At 39.0% G+C, this 18,745-nt stretch overlaps 1 protein-coding gene across 5 annotated transcripts in view; it reads left to right on the forward strand.

The window, feature by feature from the left end:
* The window catches only part of SATB1 (SATB homeobox 1), a 76,355-nt gene that overhangs the window by 13,333 nt on the left and 44,277 nt on the right, over positions 1-18,745 (forward strand). For all 5 annotated transcript variants that reach the window (XR_007505771.1, XM_049798072.1, XM_049798070.1 and 2 more), the window contains 2 exons: positions 15,158-15,269; positions 18,000-18,454. Coding sequence is in view for 4 of the 5 variants with exons in the window: in XM_049798072.1 (XP_049654029.1) it covers positions 15,158-15,269; positions 18,000-18,454 (567 nt within the window). In the remaining variant the exon portion in view is untranslated. The remainder of the gene's footprint in view (positions 1-15,157; positions 15,270-17,999; positions 18,455-18,745) is intronic.

Consider the following 18,745-nt stretch of genomic DNA (forward strand, 5'->3'; position numbering starts at 1 on the left):
CATACAGGTATGAACTCTTCATGCCTGCCTTGGTAAAATACCACTGTGACTCTTGCTCTCATTAGGAGACTTGAATACACAATCTCTTTTGAAGCTACTGTAATTGTCTCACTCTGTGACTGCTGTGGCCACCCTTGAAGGCCAGGTTTATTGCTCAGTATACGAGTCTACATCACGGGGAATCCCTGTTGGTGTGACTTGGAGTGCTTGGGATGGAACAGAGCAAATGCATGGCTCTGAATTGCCATGGAATTGCAAGTATCTGTCCAGAGGTTTAGTCTCAAATTTTTGGTAAAAGGACGCTGCAAATTTTGCTAGAAAAGCCAAGCCTGTTCTGAATTACGCGCTGCAGTGTGTATTTTCATGCTTTACCTCAGGTTTGCAGATTTTATTGCTAGAGATCAGCAGCATATGCGGATGCCAGGTGAAAGACTTTCCGCGTTTGATGCACATGGCTCGCTTCATTTCTGCTTCCTCTCCAGACCTCTTTTGATGGGGAAGGCAACTTGGAATTTTATCTAGGGCTCAATTTTGGGCCATCTTGTGCATTCCATTAAATTGGTGCCTCTTGCAAGTGGCCTAGTTCTCATTTCCCTTCTGTTTTGGCTCTTCAGTCTCCAAAGGGTTGTAAAGAAATTGTTCTACCATCAATTCTTATTTCCAACCCCTTGCACAGGAGCTCTTCTTTACCTCAGTCTGTTGGGAGCTGCTTTAAAGTGATCAGGCAGGCAGGCCTGTTGCATTTATTTAATGTTAGTCCTTCCATCTCTCTACTCAGCCTTAGCCCTAGCATTTTCATACTTCACTTTTACAGTTTTGCTCTGCTTTGGTTTTTAGTGGAGAAGTCTTTTATTACTTCCACAGTTAAAATAACTGAAATACTACAGACCATATTTATACTGATATTATAAGGGTTGTGTTTGTTGTTGGGGTTTTTTTTTTGTCCCTATTGAATTATTGTGTTTCTCATTCACTCTCTCTGTGTATATATGTAGTTAGATAAGCTTTTTATGAGAGGAGAGGAACACGGGCTATTGGCCTGAGAAGAGCCTGGAAATTCTTTTGATAATTCTGGAACAAACTCACTGTGCGCTTTTGAACTTTTAGATGTACCCCTTATCTTGAGTTCCTGTAACCTTTTCCATGAAAGAAAGATAACAAGTTACCTACCAAACGAAGAAATTGTAGCGACTAATTAGTATCTGGGCAATGCTTTGAAAATATGGCAGTGATCAAAGGACATTGATTTTTCTACTGCTATTATCTCACCTGATTTTTTTTTTTTTCTACAAGAAGATTTTGTAAATTATTTTTGTTAGTATTCACAAACAGGCACTTTGTCAAACCACTGCAAAAGCACTTCTGAAGCAAGGTATTCTTTCTCTTCCCCCATAGTATCCTGAAATGTGAAGGTGGGTTTGTTTTGGTTTTTTTCTGTCTTTTGCTCATCCTTTGAAACTGCTTGTATCTAGCCTGACTCTCAGGACAACCAATAGTCAGTGCATTACCGATGAGAAATTCCAGGCCTGATGTATAGTAGAATCTCGAATCTCGTGGTTTATTATTTTTTAAAATATTTTGTTTGTAGGGGACATGCAGTATTTCCATGGAATATATCCAGTGGTGTGACACTTATGGACATAGTCATTCACAGACATTGCATTAGTATTTTAAATCTTTTTGAAGATATTTGTGTGTGCTGCTCCCTCCCCCCACCCTACCACCTGCAATGTCTTTAATATAATTTTGCTCTTGTTGATAAGGGAGTGGCATTTTTTCAGCTAGAGGGATATACACTTGCATTCCGTGAAACGTATGCACACATCGAACAAGTGCTGGGATTATACTGAAGTCTGAATAGTTTTGCACTTGTGATAAATACAGCTATCCTGACTACATTTTGATCAAACTTCCGTGCTGTAGTGAATGATTGTCTGCATCTGACATGGGCACAATATAGATCATATATTTTCCTTTTTGGTCAGATATCTTGCCTTGAATTTGCATGCTGTTTTATGCAGGCATCGTGCAGACTTTATATGATCTGGCAGAGACACCAGACAGAAAGCTTGCTTGGAACATCAGTGTTTCTCAGTTCACCTGATCTGAAGGCACCTGGCCGTCATAGCAAATAAGCAGTGTAATAGAAATCCTCTCACATTTCCTCGCTGCTGTTCTGACACCACCTCCCCCCACCCCCCAAATCCCAACTAAAAAAAGTTGCATTTGCTAAAATTAAAATTTCCAGACCTATAAATAACCAAGGAATGAGCTATTAAGAGTTGCCAAAATACATACTTTTTATGAGCAGTTTTTAATTCCTGCTTTACAAAACTGAGTTTTTTTTGTCCTCCCCTTTCAATTTTACCTGCCTAGACCTGAGATCAAGTCCTAGGATTTCTTTTTTGCTTGTGATTCTCTTCTCTCCTTCTCTCTTCCTCCTCCTCCCCTCCCCCAATAATTAATAACCTGAGTAAGGAATGCAGCTCCTTTTTCTACTTTAGAAGTTGCTGTTCTTTAGATTTTAAAGATGTCATTAATTATTTCAGGGAATAAATCCTTGAGGGCCTGGGCTCAGGTTTTGGCAGGCAGGGCCTTTCAACCCACCCCTCAGTTGCTCAAGAGCATTCACTCTGATGTCTCTTCAAGCTGACGTACTATCTGGATTTTTAAAACGTTTTCAATTAACTATTAAAATTTGTGCTGGTGATTTTTAGTCATCCAGATAGAATGGGCAGTACAGAGCCTATTGCTGACAGGATGGGGAAGATGAAATATGCAGGTTGGTAGGGCTGTGTGAGGACAGTCGCAGGATACTCAACCTTTTGATTGCTTGATCACCGATTTATGTTCCTTAGATGCATCTAAACACTCTCAGTGTTAAAGCTATGTCAGTCTATCTACAACTGTTTTATCTGGGCAGTGCCCTATTGAAGGAGAAAATATATAGCTATTTTTTTCTGCCTCTTCATTAGGATTAACTATAATGAGGATGTCAAAAGTCCCTTTCCAAAACAGTAATGGGGCATGGACTTATTGTGGGGAGGAGGGAAACATACCTCATTTCTCAAATAAATGCAGTTTCTGACTTCAGGGGAGTCTGTACGGTGTCAGCAAGTCCCTTGGTATCTGTGCTGTCATGAGGTCTTGTGTTTCTGCCTTTGAAAAAGTAGAGGAGAGTCTAATAGAGGGATGGTGCTAGTGTTGATTTCTTTTTTTTTTTTTTTTTTTTTTTTTTTTTTAATACATTCCTGAAGTCAACTCTGTGGAGATATAAGCAGCTGTCTTCAGCCAGGTTCTTCTGTGAACAAAGTACAAAATTCATGCTTTTTAAGAGAATAACATTTTTGGGACTGTGCTCCCCACTTTGTGTGCTAACCATTTGGGATTGTATATCAGCAGTTTTGAGAACTGTGTCATGTGAATGATTATCTGTGTCGTATGGACTTCAAGTTCTGGGGAAGTGACAGAATAAAAAAAGGAACACAGCACATTTTCTTTTGATACATTTTCCTTCTAAAATGTGCACGTGTTGTAGAACTGAGCCCTACTCGACTTCCGTTTTCACTCAGTGGTCCTGGTATTTAGAATAACTCGTATTTTAAATATTTGCGGTGATGTGCTTTTTATAAATATAAAACCATGCTTTTTTTTTTCCTTTTTATATTTAGTGGGTTAAGTGGCAGTCAAGTAATGCACTGCTACAAAATTATGTACTCATTCATTCATGTTTCTCGCGTACTTCTTAATGCAGTCATGGCTGAGCGTGAACCCCGATTTATTCTTTTTTTTTTTCCCGTAACTTTATTAGAGGGTTAACAAGCCACTCCTCCAGTATTCTTTAAAGCAAGATTGCAAATAAGTCTTTTTTTTTTTTCTTCTTATTGGTAAATTGTTGGCTGTAGAGTACTGCACAAGTATAAACAACATGAGAGATCCTTTAACATAACATGAGAGAGCCTTTAGTCGCTTTGCTCCCTAGCTTTGGAACTCATTGCCAATTGAAGTAAGGAAAGCTCTGGCTGTTGGGACTTTTAAATCTAGACTTAAAAGTTATTTGTTCTGTTTAGCATTTTTAAAATGATTCTATTAGGAATTGTATGTGCTTCAGTTTTAATTTTAACTCATAATGATTGTAAAGCACCCTGGGATGCTTGCATGAAGGGCGCTACAGAAACCCAAGATTGTATTGTACTGTGTTGTAATGTATTGTATTATTACATGGTGCTGGAGTTGGACCACGGACAATTCATATAGAAAGCATTTGAATACTTAGCTAAAGATAAGGAGTGCATGTGTGTGTGGGTACTGTCTCTTGCTTCTTTTCCCCCTTTTCTGTCAGTTATTTTATTAAACTAAATTAACATGGCAGTTATTCCCTAAGAAATGCCAGCATAATTTACTGCTGCAAAGGGGCTCAAAATGTAAACCAGATGATAAACTAAAAATAAAAAAGTCCACATTAAGATTTAATTGCACTTCCCTTTCTATATTACGTTCTTATGTAAAATACATTACAAAACAGTACTTTCTTTATCACTTCCTTCACTTTTAACTGAATTTCATTACCAATAAAGAAATATATTGTCTCTGTTTCAGTAATGTCACTTGACAGTTAATCCCTTAACTTGATGTACATGTCTTTAAGATTTTTTTATTTTTTTTTTTTTATAAAGAACATGATAGCACTGACTGGAGCCAAGTATTGCACAATCATGTGATTTGCAAGTTTCCCAGCTCGCAGCTTTGCCAGTGCAGGTCAATTCACACCTGCCACACTTATGCCATTCTGGTCCTCATGTTGCTTTTCCTTGGTGATTGTCAGAGGTAGAGCGAGTTGTGCGTGCGGCTCCTTCCTTCCCCCCTCCCTCCCTGCTCCAAATGTGTGGTAAACCGTGTGCATTGGAAGTGTCTGCTCAGGAATTAAATGGAGTTTAATTTCTGTCCATTAGGAAGCTGCTATCCACATCGCCAATTAAGCCCTCTATTTAAAGGGCGAGGAGATATGTATGTCTACATCTTAATCACTGCTGCAACTGGTTTGCAGAGACCTTCTTGACTGGTTCAGTTATTACTAGCGGTGGTGGGAGGCACAGAGAGCAGTGTGGTTATAAAACCTACCCAAAAGCTGAGCAAATTCTGTAGGTGCTGTAGCGTCACTGTCAGCAGATTTAAAGCTGAGATACGTCTGTGTTAGGGGACGCAGGGGTGTAGGCATAAAGATGCGTCAGGAGAAAATTGAATTTTTTACCTGCCAGGAATAAAAGCAAAGTAGAACCCTCTTACTGAGAGGCAATGCTAAGAGAGGAGCAACTCTCGCCTTGTCAGACCAGACTCATTGCATGCTTTCGCTCTAATCGTAACTTAGAAGAAAAGAGATGCATTTCTCAGACTCTGAGCAAAACTCTCAAAGCTTGCTCCCCCCCCCTCCTTTTTTTTTTTCTTTTAAAATTAATAATAGGTTCTTCCTTTTTATTTCCAAGAAACATGGTAGGAAAATAAGGCGAGGGTGAGCTTTGACTCTCTTTCCTTGGACACTTCTTTAAGAACAGCACAAATAATATTAGATTCCCCTGGTGCCTTGCAGCAGTGATCAGAGGGCAGGTTTTTCAGGACAGCAGCAACGTCAGACCTGGCTTACTCCTAGCCATGGAATAAACTACTCAAAAGGGAAAAAGTTCTGTGTACTAAGATTTCCTACACTGAGAGTTGCAGTTCTTCCATAAATTTGCGCTGGAAGAGGGGGGGGAACATTTGCGCTAAAGCGTAACCTGTGCCTGGCTGTGCCACCTTTCCGAAGGATTTGATACTTTTTAGTAAACTGTCATGGAGCAGGATGAGTTTCGTGATGATGAAAAACCTGAGGCACACACGAAGGACATCACTGTCAATGGCCTTTCTAGAGTTGGAGGGGAGGTTTCAGCTCCCTAAGTTTACCTGTTGTGTTTGTATTTGAATCAGTATACCTAGATTCTCTCAGAATTGTGGGGGGTTGTGTGTGTGCATGTATATATATACACACAGGTATATAGATGTGTCACAGTAAAATCCCACCAAAATATACTTACTTGCCAGCTAGTATGTCCCCAAGCTCTTAAAGCCGTGTTCCTTATTCTGCACTTTCTGCAAGGAGGACCTTTGTGTGCTAAACCTAATCTAGCTAATTTTTTTTTAATTTATATATTTTAATATAAGGGGTGTAAGTAAGAAAAAATTTTTAATAAATAGACCCTCAAAGTGCATGTGCATATTCCGCATGGAAAGCTAGCTTGAACATTTCTCTTTCGAGATACCTTCATTGAATCTTGCATCTTTTTATGAATTCTTCAGAGCATCTATACTTTTCACAAACTCTTGTTGGTGAAAGGCAACAACACAGAGGCAAAATTAGTTTCTTGGCTAACATAGCTGCTTAAAATGTCACCTTCATATAATTTTACTTAACAGAAGTTAAGAATCCACAGTGCATTTCGTACTAGAACTCATTTTTCTCCTGACAAATTTTTACATTTTTCTTAGGACAGAAAGTAGTTTGTTCATGTGCTTTTAGCAGCATAAATATCCTCACAGAATTTGGGTCTATATGATTGAGAATCATCAGATGTACAGGTGGCTCATAAAGAGGCACATGGCCTGAAACAATAAATCCGACACTTAACCATTTAAACAAAGGATAGGCAAGGGATGTTACGTTTGGCACTAGAGGCGTATTTAAGCAAGCAATCAGAGGCATGAGAGATGCACTGACTAGGAGCGGAAATCAATGAAGTTCAAAATAAAAGCTAGCCAGACGTTTAGGAAAAAAAAAGGACATATCTAGTGAGGGAGATTACCATGGGACTTGGTGAAAGATCCAGCGCAAGAAGTCTTCAGATCAATATCAGATGTTTGCTCTAGCCCAGCCACAGGTAACTTGGCTGAATTCAGAAATTGCTAGATGAACTTCTAGGGTCTCTTTTTACGTTGAGTCCAAATAGATGCTCAAAATGGTCTCTTGGCTTTAAAAATCTGCAAAAACTTGTGTAGAAAAAGGAAAAGAGATCAAAGAAAAGGCTTATCCTAAACACCAGAAGAAATTCAGCAAGACAACTGTTAGTGCTACTGAGTCTGATGACTTCTTGTCTGGACATTGTGCCTTAGGGCTCAACTTCATGCCAGACATCTGATGCTTTGCCTAGCAGAACAGTGGAATCCGAGAAGAGACTTGCTGAAAATCATGTCCTGTTTCCCAGCAAGGAAATCTTCCTTAACGTGGTAGATAATGCTAAATAATTTTGAAGAGCCTTTTACAAAAACTGTAGTGAAAACAGCCATTGCAGCTGGTCGAAGGTAGAGCAATTATCAACATCTCTATCAGAAGAATGTATATATACTTCATTTTTGTGGAAAAGTTTTATGTGCCCAAAGCTGAATTTAATACATTAATAGATCTAAAATGTTCCTTATAACACAAAGCATTTGCATTAGGGTAGCATTTGGAAGCATGTGCATTTAGGATTAGCATTTCTAGATAGGAAACGACTCAGAAGCACTCTGACCTGGCTGGAACTGAGTGGTTGGAAATAAAAGCAATCTATCTGAGAGGAAGGCTGAAGGTGTCTCTTACTCTAGATTTTCACCAGATCAGTCTGTGAGATATCCAAGGCCCCACCTACCTCAACCTTTATTCCTGTACAAGAAATGCTGGTTTGCCCTGTCCGTGTCTGTCGTGTATGATCTGGATTGTCCTCCTGGGCTCCAGCTTCCTCTAGTCTCACTCGTGTGTCCCGAGGAGAAGAGGTGAGCACAGGCGCGCAGGCTGCTCTTAGGCAATGCACTAGTGTAGGAGCAGCAGCAGCCTGGAGAGGGGCTGAGGACCCTGTCTCCACGTTAGAGGACTGGGAAGGAAGGATGGAATTTACCCTGGAGTAGCTTAGCTCTGGTTCTGTGGACTTGAAGTCCAGCCACAGTTGGAGCATGGCTTCTGGGTTTGGCTTCATCTAGCAGGAATTCTGCCTGTACACCCCGAGATAGCTTTGTGATGGGCATCGAAGTAGGAGCAATGGGGAGAGCCCTTGAAAATATGCATTCCCAATTCAAGCTAAAAGAGCAGTTTAAAGCAATTTAGTTACTTCATAACAGCTTTTTCAAGCAGCTTGCTGGCTAAAATGGATAGTGCTTTCCTTACCCGTGGAGCTTTCAGGTTTCAGAGCTCTTCTGGCAAAGGCACTTGCAGACTAAATACCTTAGGATGTAATAATTCACCCCTCAAAATACAGGACCATTTTCATTCCATGAAGTAAACCAAGAATTAACTTACTGAATACTGATTATTTTGAATTTTATATTTTATCCACGTTGATTTTAGGAAGGGTTTAGCCAGGACTTTTACTACTACGTACCTGCCATTTACAAATGGTGTGTAATAAAACCTGGGATTCTTGAAAAGATTCATGTTGGACATCTGTCAATGAAGGCAAAAATGTGTTATGTCGTCTTATCTTTTATAGGTTGAGGTTGTGACTTCTTTTTCTTTCTTTTTTTTTTTTTTTAAAGTCTAAGCACTTGCCATAAAGCTTGTAAAGCAGTTATGAAGTTCTTCAAATCTGAATTAACGTTTCCCACCTACCTATCTTTCTCTCTAAGCTTTTAACCTTTGTAGATATAAGACTAGTATCTTGGGAAGCAGCTTTTTATTTGAGCTTTATTTATATCTGTCAGTGGGAGATGCTCGGAAAACATTTGGAGAATGCTGCTCTGTCATGCAGCAACTGGGAATTTACATTACAAAATGGTAAAATAATGCAAGGATCAGTTACTTCAGATGCTGAATCCTCATTTCTGATTTTCACAATCTTCTCGTGTGTGGGTATATTTCTATACATATATAAATATATGTGTATATGTATGTATATACAATTGGGATTCTTTTTGTTTTATGTCTTCCCTCATTACATTCAGTGTAGCTTCATGTTTACGTTAATATGTACATTTATAATACATAAGGACAACATAAGGCAGAAAAGGAGGAGGAGATAATTTAGGTTTTACAAGGATAGGAGAAAGGAGGAAAGACACGCTTATGTATTGGAAGAAAAGCTAGTGCCATCATTTTAAATCTGCCTTTAGGCAGTTTTAACTTATATGACCAGCATTTGCCATGCAGATCCTTACTTCTCCTGACCCTGGCAACAGTATGGAGGTCAGATAGCCATCCAAGTGCAATGCCAAAGGCACAAACAAAAGTTTTTTATTCTCTGTCCATCTGTGGGTTTTTCCCTTATCCTACATGTTTATAGGGCATATGACAAGAAATTCCATTGCATTACTTGCTATAGTTCAAGGTAACGGACCAAGGAATTCAACATAATTCTTCATATGCAATTAAACTGTCCATTTCGTTATTCCTTGTTCAAAAAATAGCTAGTGGCTGGATATATTTGATCTGCTTTTATTCGGAGTGGCAGATGATAATTCTCTGCCATACCAGAACACTAAGAACAACATTTTGCCCTGGTTGGGTTTTTGCAGTACGTGGGCTGGCGTAGGCGGAGGCAGGCTAAAAATCTTTTGATTTGGGGATAATCTTGTGTTATCCGGTTGGGGCTTGAATGTCCCCTTCTCATTTGAAAAATGTTAACGTAGAGCCTCCTGAGAAATAAGCACTCCTAAGAGTACGGCTTGTATTAAAACTGGTGCTTGTGATTTCCACGCAAACAAAAGCCACTGATAGTGGCTAGGATCAGGGAAACAAAGTTCCTCTGTCCTTTATGAAAAGATCCTCCTCCTCCCCCCCTCAATCTTTAAGTTCTGTTCTGTGCTGCAACTTTATCACTATTCAAACTAGGTCTAGGGACAAAGGCTCATAGCTTTTTTTTTTCTTTTTTTTCTTTTTCTATTTTTTTTTTTTTAAAGGCATGTTAGGGTTGCAGCATTGGAACATGCTTCCCTGCTGGTGTCTAGGGATGTAAAGTGGAGGATTTATAGAAGAGAAAATAGAATAGAGCCTTAAAAGTTTGGCTTTAAAAAATGGAGCCAGTAGTTTGACAGATTGTTCAGTAAATGTTCATTTTATTGAGAATTATAAAAAAGGTGCTTAACGCCTCTGTGCCATTAATATAATACATTAAAAGGTTACTGTCAAGATTAGTGTTTCAGCTCTGAAAATTGACTGTAGGGTTTATGGGCAGCACTGTTCATATTCTGCTTGGAAGATGAGGTGTCTTCTACTTACCACTTGACAAAACCATTATGTTGTTACAAGGCTTTATACTGAAAAACTTGATAAATGGTAAAACATAAATAAAATCTCATTTGAAAAGCGGGAGAATAGTTGCTGTCTGTCTCATAGCCAGATTTAGCAGATGCGGGTTTGAATGTAAAACAGTTGTGAAAATAGCCAGTGTCAAACTAGTGCAAAATTAAACTTGTGGGGTGTTCTGTTTTCAGTGCCTGTTATTGTTGAAGTACTCCATTTCAAAAGCATGCATTCCTTCCTACAGAAAAAAAATCAGATTCCTTAGTTGAAATTAATTAGCATTCAGAAACCAGATAGCATGTTTTTGGGTATTCATGAGATCTCTGTTTGAAAAAATGTTTTTAACTTGTAGAAATGTGTTGCAACACACAGATGGGAAGAAAAAGAAAAAAAAATCTCTTTAGCAAGCACTGTGTGTAAAAGGAATATTACATTTTGCACGCTCCTGATTACCCTGTGTAAACAGTTTTTGACATCTGTCTTTATAGTTTTCGAGGAGAGGAAGACTTTGTTAAAAGAACCATTTTTATACAGCAGTCACCATTTCAGTCTTGCTTTACCTGTATTATGAAAGCAGATGGTCTGCATGTCTTTTGAATATTTATAACTATCAAAAACAATCTCTTGCTATTCACCCTTAGGCTTATGAGATGTCAGGACTGTTCTGGTTGAAAAAAAATCATCTTGGGTGTTTACAGAAAGAGGATTACATTAAGCTGAAATGACTATACATTTTCCAGTTTAATATTTGTCCATCAGCTGTTTAATCGTATTTAGATAATTGTGTAAATAAGTTGTTGCAGCCCTTGCCCCTTCCACTGAGCAGGCTTGAAGCTTTAAACACCGATGAATGAGTTGCAAAAAAGCTCGGGTTTTTGGTTGTTTTTTTTTTTCTCCTAGTTAAACAATCTGGAAGGCCTAAATAAGTTTTGGTTACAATGCTCCTTTTGAGGGAAATGTTTCATTTTCAAAGGAATCCCCGATACCTAATTCAGCCGAGTTGTTTTAGGAAGCTGCTGTGTCTGTTACTCTCTGCTAAGTCTGTTAGCATGTATTTGTTCTGTGTAAATACTGCAGCCCAACTACCCCTTCATGAGGCATGAAAACAACCTCATTCTGCCCATATAAAAATAATTTTAAGGTTATTTAGGGGAAGTTTTGGGACTGTGGGGGTTAAAAGCTTTTTTGACTGGAAGCTGAGCAATCACTGATAACAGATTTTGCTGTGGTTGGTTGATTTGGCAGAAAAGCATGAACAGTTTTGGTTTAGATGATTGAATTAACCTGATTAACATTGTTTTTGTTGTTTTGCAAAAAGGACAACAGTATACTTTTAGCGATGTTCGAACAATACTTCACCTGGTTGGAGAGCACTGTTGGAGGCAATGACTCAGAAATGTCTCCCTTGTAGTACCTGCAGCGGTGGCTACGGCGCCCAGCCGGCATGAAAGGCTCGGGTCCTTCCCATGTCTTGCAGGATGCACCTTGCATTAGACTCTGGCACAGTACGAAAGGTGTCTGATGCTACTGTTTTATCGGGTTTTATTTGATGGGTGTATGAAAAGAGTTCTGGTTGAGATTTAAGATATTCCCCAGGGAGTTCCCCAACTTCTTTGAGAAATGATGGTGTCTGGTTTTCAAACCTCTGGTATTTAATCTTCGTGAGAGAATGGGATTTGGTTCAAACTACGCTGGGTGAACCTCAGCTGAACTTCAGAACAAATTCCACCCCTACCTCCACACAGTTGTTGGATGCCTAATTATAATTAACTTATTTGGCTAAAAAAAGAGCACTTGGGCTGCAGCAGATGGTATCATTCCAGAATAGTGGGATTTCTGTGAAGGTGGCATCATTTCAGATGAGATCTTCTGATTCTCATAACAGGACTGCAAGTGATGTGGTCGGGGAGGGGGCGTGGAGAGAGGGCAAAGAGGGAAATTTGGGATCTTGAAGTCTTGCAACTTAACTTTCAAGGATAAACTTCTAGGAAATACCTTAAAGACTGCAGCTCTGTGACCAGTTTTTGCGTTCTTTCAATTTTCTTTGTGACGTGCGAAAAAGAAATCAGATTGAGAGATGAATGTGATGCATGTGAATATTTGTATGATATATTTATATTCGTCATCCTTGTATATGGAAGATATCTGCCTCTGTGTCTTACAGATAAGGAATGTCTATGTACAGTAGTACCTGAATATGATGTGCTCCAAATACAATAATTTTGATTATTGATAAGTATAAGCCAAGACACAGGGAGCTCCTCACATGTAGTGACCCAGGAAATAAGAAAAACTTCAATATGCCTCCAGTCTAAATTGTGGATCTCTGAAGACCACTAACTCATTGAGTTAATCTTCAGTTTTAGGCCCTAAGTATAGTGGGCATTTGTACATGTAGATTGCCATTAAAACATATAGGAACTCTACAGCAATAGGAATTATATAGGGATTTCTATAGTAAAGTGCGTCTCTCTGCACTGACGTGACTGCAGGTTTGATGACAATAAATAAAGCATAGAAACAATGAAATTCAATGTTGTCAAGTTATTTTCTGAGTTAACAAGGTAGTAATATTTTATCTGGCTTGTAAAATTTTGCCTTCAGTGAATTAGTAAATAAATCATTGATTCCTCCTGATGAGGATTCTTAGCGTAGGTAATATCACTTGAATGCTTGCATGAAGTGTTCTCAAAGAAAAAGCAGGATAATTTTCATTTTAAAATGTGTTGATAATGTCTGTAGGGGTTTTTTTTTATCTACTTTGAAGAGCTGGAGTAAAATCCCAGTATTAGCCATCAGAGCCTGAAATTCATATTGTGTCAAAGAAGCTAAAATTCCTAGCAGTGTTATTTAAACAGACCAGTCCCCTATTTGGTTGTAAAATAAAGTAACTGCATTAAATTTATTTCTGAAGAAGCAGTCACAAACTGTCATGTCATTGGCATATCTTCTTTGTAAAATGACATGGAAGGGAGGACTAGGAAATTCTAGACAAACATCTTCATCAATAATAGGTAATTTATTAAAATTATTATTAATATACATGTTTTCGTACTTACTAAAGTTGTTTGGGGAGGAGAAGACATCTGAAAGGTACAAAGTAAAGAGAGAAAACCACTCTGAAGTCTAAATGACATCCACAAAATATGCAGAAGCTAATATGGGATGGTGGCCCATTACATGTGCAGTTTCCATTTTGCACATGCAGTTCTGCAGGTTTTGTATGTATAGTAAGTGTATATAATTTACCAGTTCAGATCCAAAGGACTTTTTAAATCATGCCTTATGTATCATGTGCCTATGTTTAAAATGGTTTAATCTGTAAAAGAGCTTAAACAATAATTTTGTAAGTATTAGACATTAATGATACTGCTATTATATTGGAAATTGAAATTGGGTTCAGCTGAGCTTGGTTCAGGTCATTCAGGCTAGAGTTGCAGTAGTCTATTAAGATTTCATTTTCCTTTTATACCACTGACAAAAGGCTTCTAGCTAATTTCAGAATGCCAGGTTAATATCAAGGAATCGTAAGAATTTTGGTGATTCAGAGAAACATTAAAATAGCTGCCTGGTGAGTAGAGGGTATCCACATTTGGCCTCACTCTAGCAGTTCTGAGCCTCCACAAACAGCTTGTTACTGATTAATACATTAGAAAATGGTTATAATGAACTTCACTAAGATCAGTAATCAAGGTACTTTTACTCAGAAGTGAACTAGTCTTATAAAAGAAGACTCACAGTAGTATTTATTGCTTTTTTATTCCAAACTCTTTCTTCCAGTGGTTACTGCAGTTTGTGTAACAGAGGGTTAATGCTGTACATCAATTTTATGACAGTACAAATATAGCTAAATGTTACATGCTGAATAGTGAAGAAACATAATAATCAGGGCTTCATCTTCTTGGCTGTCATTGTCTTCTCAATACGCTGGACAATTCCTGTAGTTAAGCTAAAAGGAACTACTTTCCACATAGACATCTAACGGGTGGCAAAGTTCAGTCTATTGAAATTACATTTGCTAATTTTGTTGTTCATACATCATATACTGAGTATAATTTTCAAGTTGGAGCATTATCTCATTTTGCAAGGCTTAGTCTTAATTGATTTTGTGAAAGAATGTAGTGGAACTGAAAGTTTTATGCATTGTAAATTCTACTATTTTAAAATTGGTCAAAACTGAGCAGAAGGTAAATTTCTCACTGTAGCTATCTGATATCTCGAGAACCTTTGAGAAAAAATTGTCTCTATCATCCTTTGGTCTATTTTACAGCTAATATTCAGTTACAGAATTAGACATGACAATAAGAGCTTTTCATAAGCCTGTTCTGCAAATCACTTAAAATACCCTGTTTAGGAAAAGCAAGTCTGTTCGTTTTGGGTTGTTACATACATATTTTATTTTACCCTCTTATTTTATCCTACTAATAGATCATTCAGATAAACTTTCATTGTACTATTTTCTGGTGTCTGCCCTGTGATAAGTGGCACAAAGGGAATGGGCATGGGTAACTTGGGGCATTGCTTGTGTTTTTAGCGTCAGCGTAGGATTTGTATGCCTGTAAACTTGTGTGGGTACATGAAGGGTCAATCAAACTTCAAAGCAGAAATAGTACGAACAAAATGTACTTCGAAGATTAACATCTTCCATCCAGAGCACATCCCATTGCCTGATGTTTCTTGGTCGATAACTTTGTTCTTCCCTTAGTACATCTGCTTTTTTTCTCCCATTTACAATACACCTTGGTTTGTTTTTATGCTCAATTAATGAGTTTTTTAAAAGGCTTTGGATGATAGGATTAAAAATGCAATATGGTTCTCAAACTCTAAAAATATAATGGTTTCAACAATTGAGGTAATTTGTGCTTTGACTTGTACTGCTCTGTATTACAGATATTTTTTTCTTCTCCCCTTTTCACACAGAGTATGATTTCTTCCATTGTGAACAGCACTTACTATGCAAATGTCTCAGCAGCAAAATGTCAGGAATTTGGAAGGTGGTATAAACATTTCAAGAAGGCAAAAGATATGATGGGTAAGCAAAAAAAAAAATTAAAAAAATTTGCCATGATGGTGGATACATACCATTATGTGTCACGCTGAGGTCTGTCACAGTCATAAGGAAGCCAGGTCGCTTCATGATAAGTTTAGGATGCTTTTGATGAGTAGATGTAGAAAGTACATATATAGTGAAAGAATTCATTTAAATAAATATTTGCTATTGAAACAGCCAAACTGACTTGGGTTGCCAGAGATGTAAAGCTGTCATTCTGTAAATCTAGAGATCTTCTACCACCCAGAATAATTGTTTAAAAAACCTGTTCCTGGAACTGTGATGGACTGAATTTTTTGAATGTTTGGGGGGGTTGTTGGTGGTTTGTTGTTTGTTGTTTTTTTTTTTTTTTTTTTCCTCTGGCTAATGTATATTTAAAGAAACAGGCTTCTATAACTATCACTGCCTTCCGAAAACACTGCTATAATTTTATAAATTCATATCTTTCTCTAACTTTGGGACGCTGATTTCAATTCATTTTAACAAATAGTTGTTGTGACAATTGTTTGCTTTTTGTAGTAAGTACAAGTAAAATACTGGAGAAAAAAAATCCATCAGTGGGACATACTAATTCTGTAATACCTTACATCTTTCTGTATTGTCCCTTTTTAAAACTATTTCTTAAACCTGTTAACATAATTTTAAACACTTTATGTCAGAAAATTTCTATGTAGTTTTCAACAGAATAAAGAAATGGGACCTCCATTTGGATTGAATTTTGAGCTTGACTTAGCTTTCAGTATTTGAAGGAAAATCATTCATCTACCAAAACAGGTTCCTTGCCTTTTATAGCTTAAGGCTGTAATGAAGACAATGCATCACTTTTGTGATAATTGCTTGAATTACTATTCCAAGTGAATGGCCCACTTGGGTTGATCTCTACTTTCCGCCAGTGAAAAAAGGCAGCTTCTTTCCTTTATCTACTTTATATACCTTCTGTGCAACACCGAGCCCTTCTTCTGAGACCACCGAAGTCGGTGGCAAGACTTCGCTTGGTTTCAGGTGGTCTGTGCGCGAGGCAGCAGAGTGCCTGCGTGGGATGGTGACCTCTCTGCAGCAGCCTCTCCCACCTCCGTTGCAGCAGCGCTCCTGCATGGGGCAGCCCCTGCCAAATTTTCCTTACGTGACCTGTCAAGACGGGTTCGCCATCCGTTCATCCATCCGTTTATTCGGGGACAATGAAGCCAGTGCATAGGAAACATGGGGGGTGTGGGGGGGTGTGGTGTGTATTCCTGGGTTACCTAATGCTGTGGGGAGAGGCAGCACTGCCCCCAAAGCCACAAGGGTGAGGAGCAGCGGGTGCTCTGCCGAGGGACTGATCCCGGCTCTGCACACCACACTTCTCTGCAGAACAACCGGCTTGCTTTTTATTTTTTAAATTTCTGCCTGTGATAGGACAGAGGGGGAAGGCAGGGCTGCGTGTGGGAATCCAGGTGCCGATTTCTTCTTCCAGCTCTCACCCCTGTGGAGGAAAGGGTGGTCTTGCACTGAGTGACTGTTAGTGAAGATCATAATTACTATGAAAAGCTCAGGCACTGCCTTTTTATTTGTTTAATATGCTTTACTAGTATAAGAAAAAAAATTGCTACCACACTTTTGTGAAGCTACTGGAGTTTTGGTTTTCAAATAAAGCATATTTTCTTAAGGCTATTTCCAGACCAGCATTACTAAAGCTCTAGAACTGAGATTGTTTAAAATGAAAAAGTGACATACACTGATAAAAAGGAGACTCCTTTACTTCAGCCTAGAGTTATTTTATATTGTCTTATCTTGCACAAGAGGGGAGCTGGAAGAACTCTTGTAGTTTAAAAAACTATGTTGTTAATTAAAAAGGAGGGTGTGTCAAGGCAGATGAGTTAATATAAGAAAAAAATTCAACCATGTTGCAAGTCACTGAAAAAAACATGCATACATGGTTGCAAGATAAAGCAGCCCATCTGTGTAATTTACATAAATTATACTAGTTCCTAGCAGTCCCATACAATTGATGCAGCATCTAGAAATTAGCAGAGCATGGGGAGGTCCACACCCCACCCTGCTTGTTACAGATTTCTAGTGGCTGGGAACTGCAGATGTCATGGCAGAGACATGGCGGGAGGAACAAAACCAGTCACCGCGGTCTTCTTTCTCTCTGGTCCTCTCTGGTCGGGGTGTGCTTTCCCATGACAGACCCCCTTACCGTTTGCGCAGATGCACTTACCATTTCACCTGCAACTTCTGCAGCGCACGGAGTGGTTTCCCGTCTCTCATCTGTGCCCCCTCTCTAGTTGCTTACTGCCTTGTCTGACGTCCCCCACATCCATTGCTGCGGGATGCGCTCTGCAAAAACGCTCAGGGTTTGGCTGCATTGTGCCTTTGCCAAACTCTCCGGAGGTTACTCCTTTGCCGTACGTAGTTTCCAGCGTGTGGTTTTGCCTCTGATGTTCTGCTGGTACCTCCAAGGGCCCAGTGATGATGATGGGCAGTTTGCTGGATTATTTTTTTTTTTTTTAAATATTCACTACACCATTATTTGTACGTAAATTTTGAAGGCAAATTAGCTGCAACAGTGATGTTATAGGCCTTCTGATCTAGGCTGGAGAGCACAGTAAGCTTGAACCTGAATGCGCCATTTTATATTTGTTTATTTTTATTAGCACGTCTTGCAAGGAGCATGAAGTTTGTGATTTCCAGTCTTATGTTGGCTTTTTCAATGTTTCTTTTCCACCATAGTTGAGATGGATAGCCTTTCTGAACTATCCCAGCAAGGTGCCAACCATGTCAACTTCGGTCAGCAGCCGGTCCCAGGGAACACAGCCGAACAGCCTCCATCCCCTGTTCAGCTTTCTCATGGTAGTCAACCATCAGTTCGGACCCCGCTTCCAAACCTGCATCCTGGACTTGTATCTACTCCCATTAGCCCTCAGCTGGTAAATCAGCAGCTGGTAATGGCCCAGTTGCTGAACCAGCAGTATGCAGTGAACAGACTTCTAGCCCAGCAGTCCTTAAACCAACAGTACTTGAACCACCCTCCTCCTGTCAGTAGATCCATGAACAAGCCGTTGGAGCAGCAGGTCTCAACAAACACAGAGGTGTCTTCCGAAATCTACCAGTGGGTCCGTGATGAACTGAAACGAGCAGGAATCTCACAGGCAGTATTTGCACGTGTGGCTTTTAACCGAACTCAGGTCAGTCATCTTTTTTCTTTTTTCTCTTTTTTTTTAAAAATCTAAGAGTCCCTTCTTTCCCTCTCTATTTTGTAATTATCACCTTTTAAGTCTCTCTCCTCATTTCTGCCTTGCCACTTAGCTCCTGTGAAGGAATCACGCTTCCTTGCAGGACCAGTGTCCATGTTGATAAAATACAGAAATCTTCAGTAATTGGTTTGTGGAAATACCCATGGTTCTTACAGACACCTTGGTTCCTCTCCAGTTGTGATGGTGTATGAATAACTGAATATTCCCTGGGAAGGAAATGAA

This window comes from Accipiter gentilis, chromosome 4 (assembly GCF_929443795.1).
Source record: "Accipiter gentilis chromosome 4, bAccGen1.1, whole genome shotgun sequence".
NCBI classification, from domain to species: Eukaryota; Metazoa; Chordata; class Aves; order Accipitriformes; family Accipitridae; genus Astur; species Astur gentilis.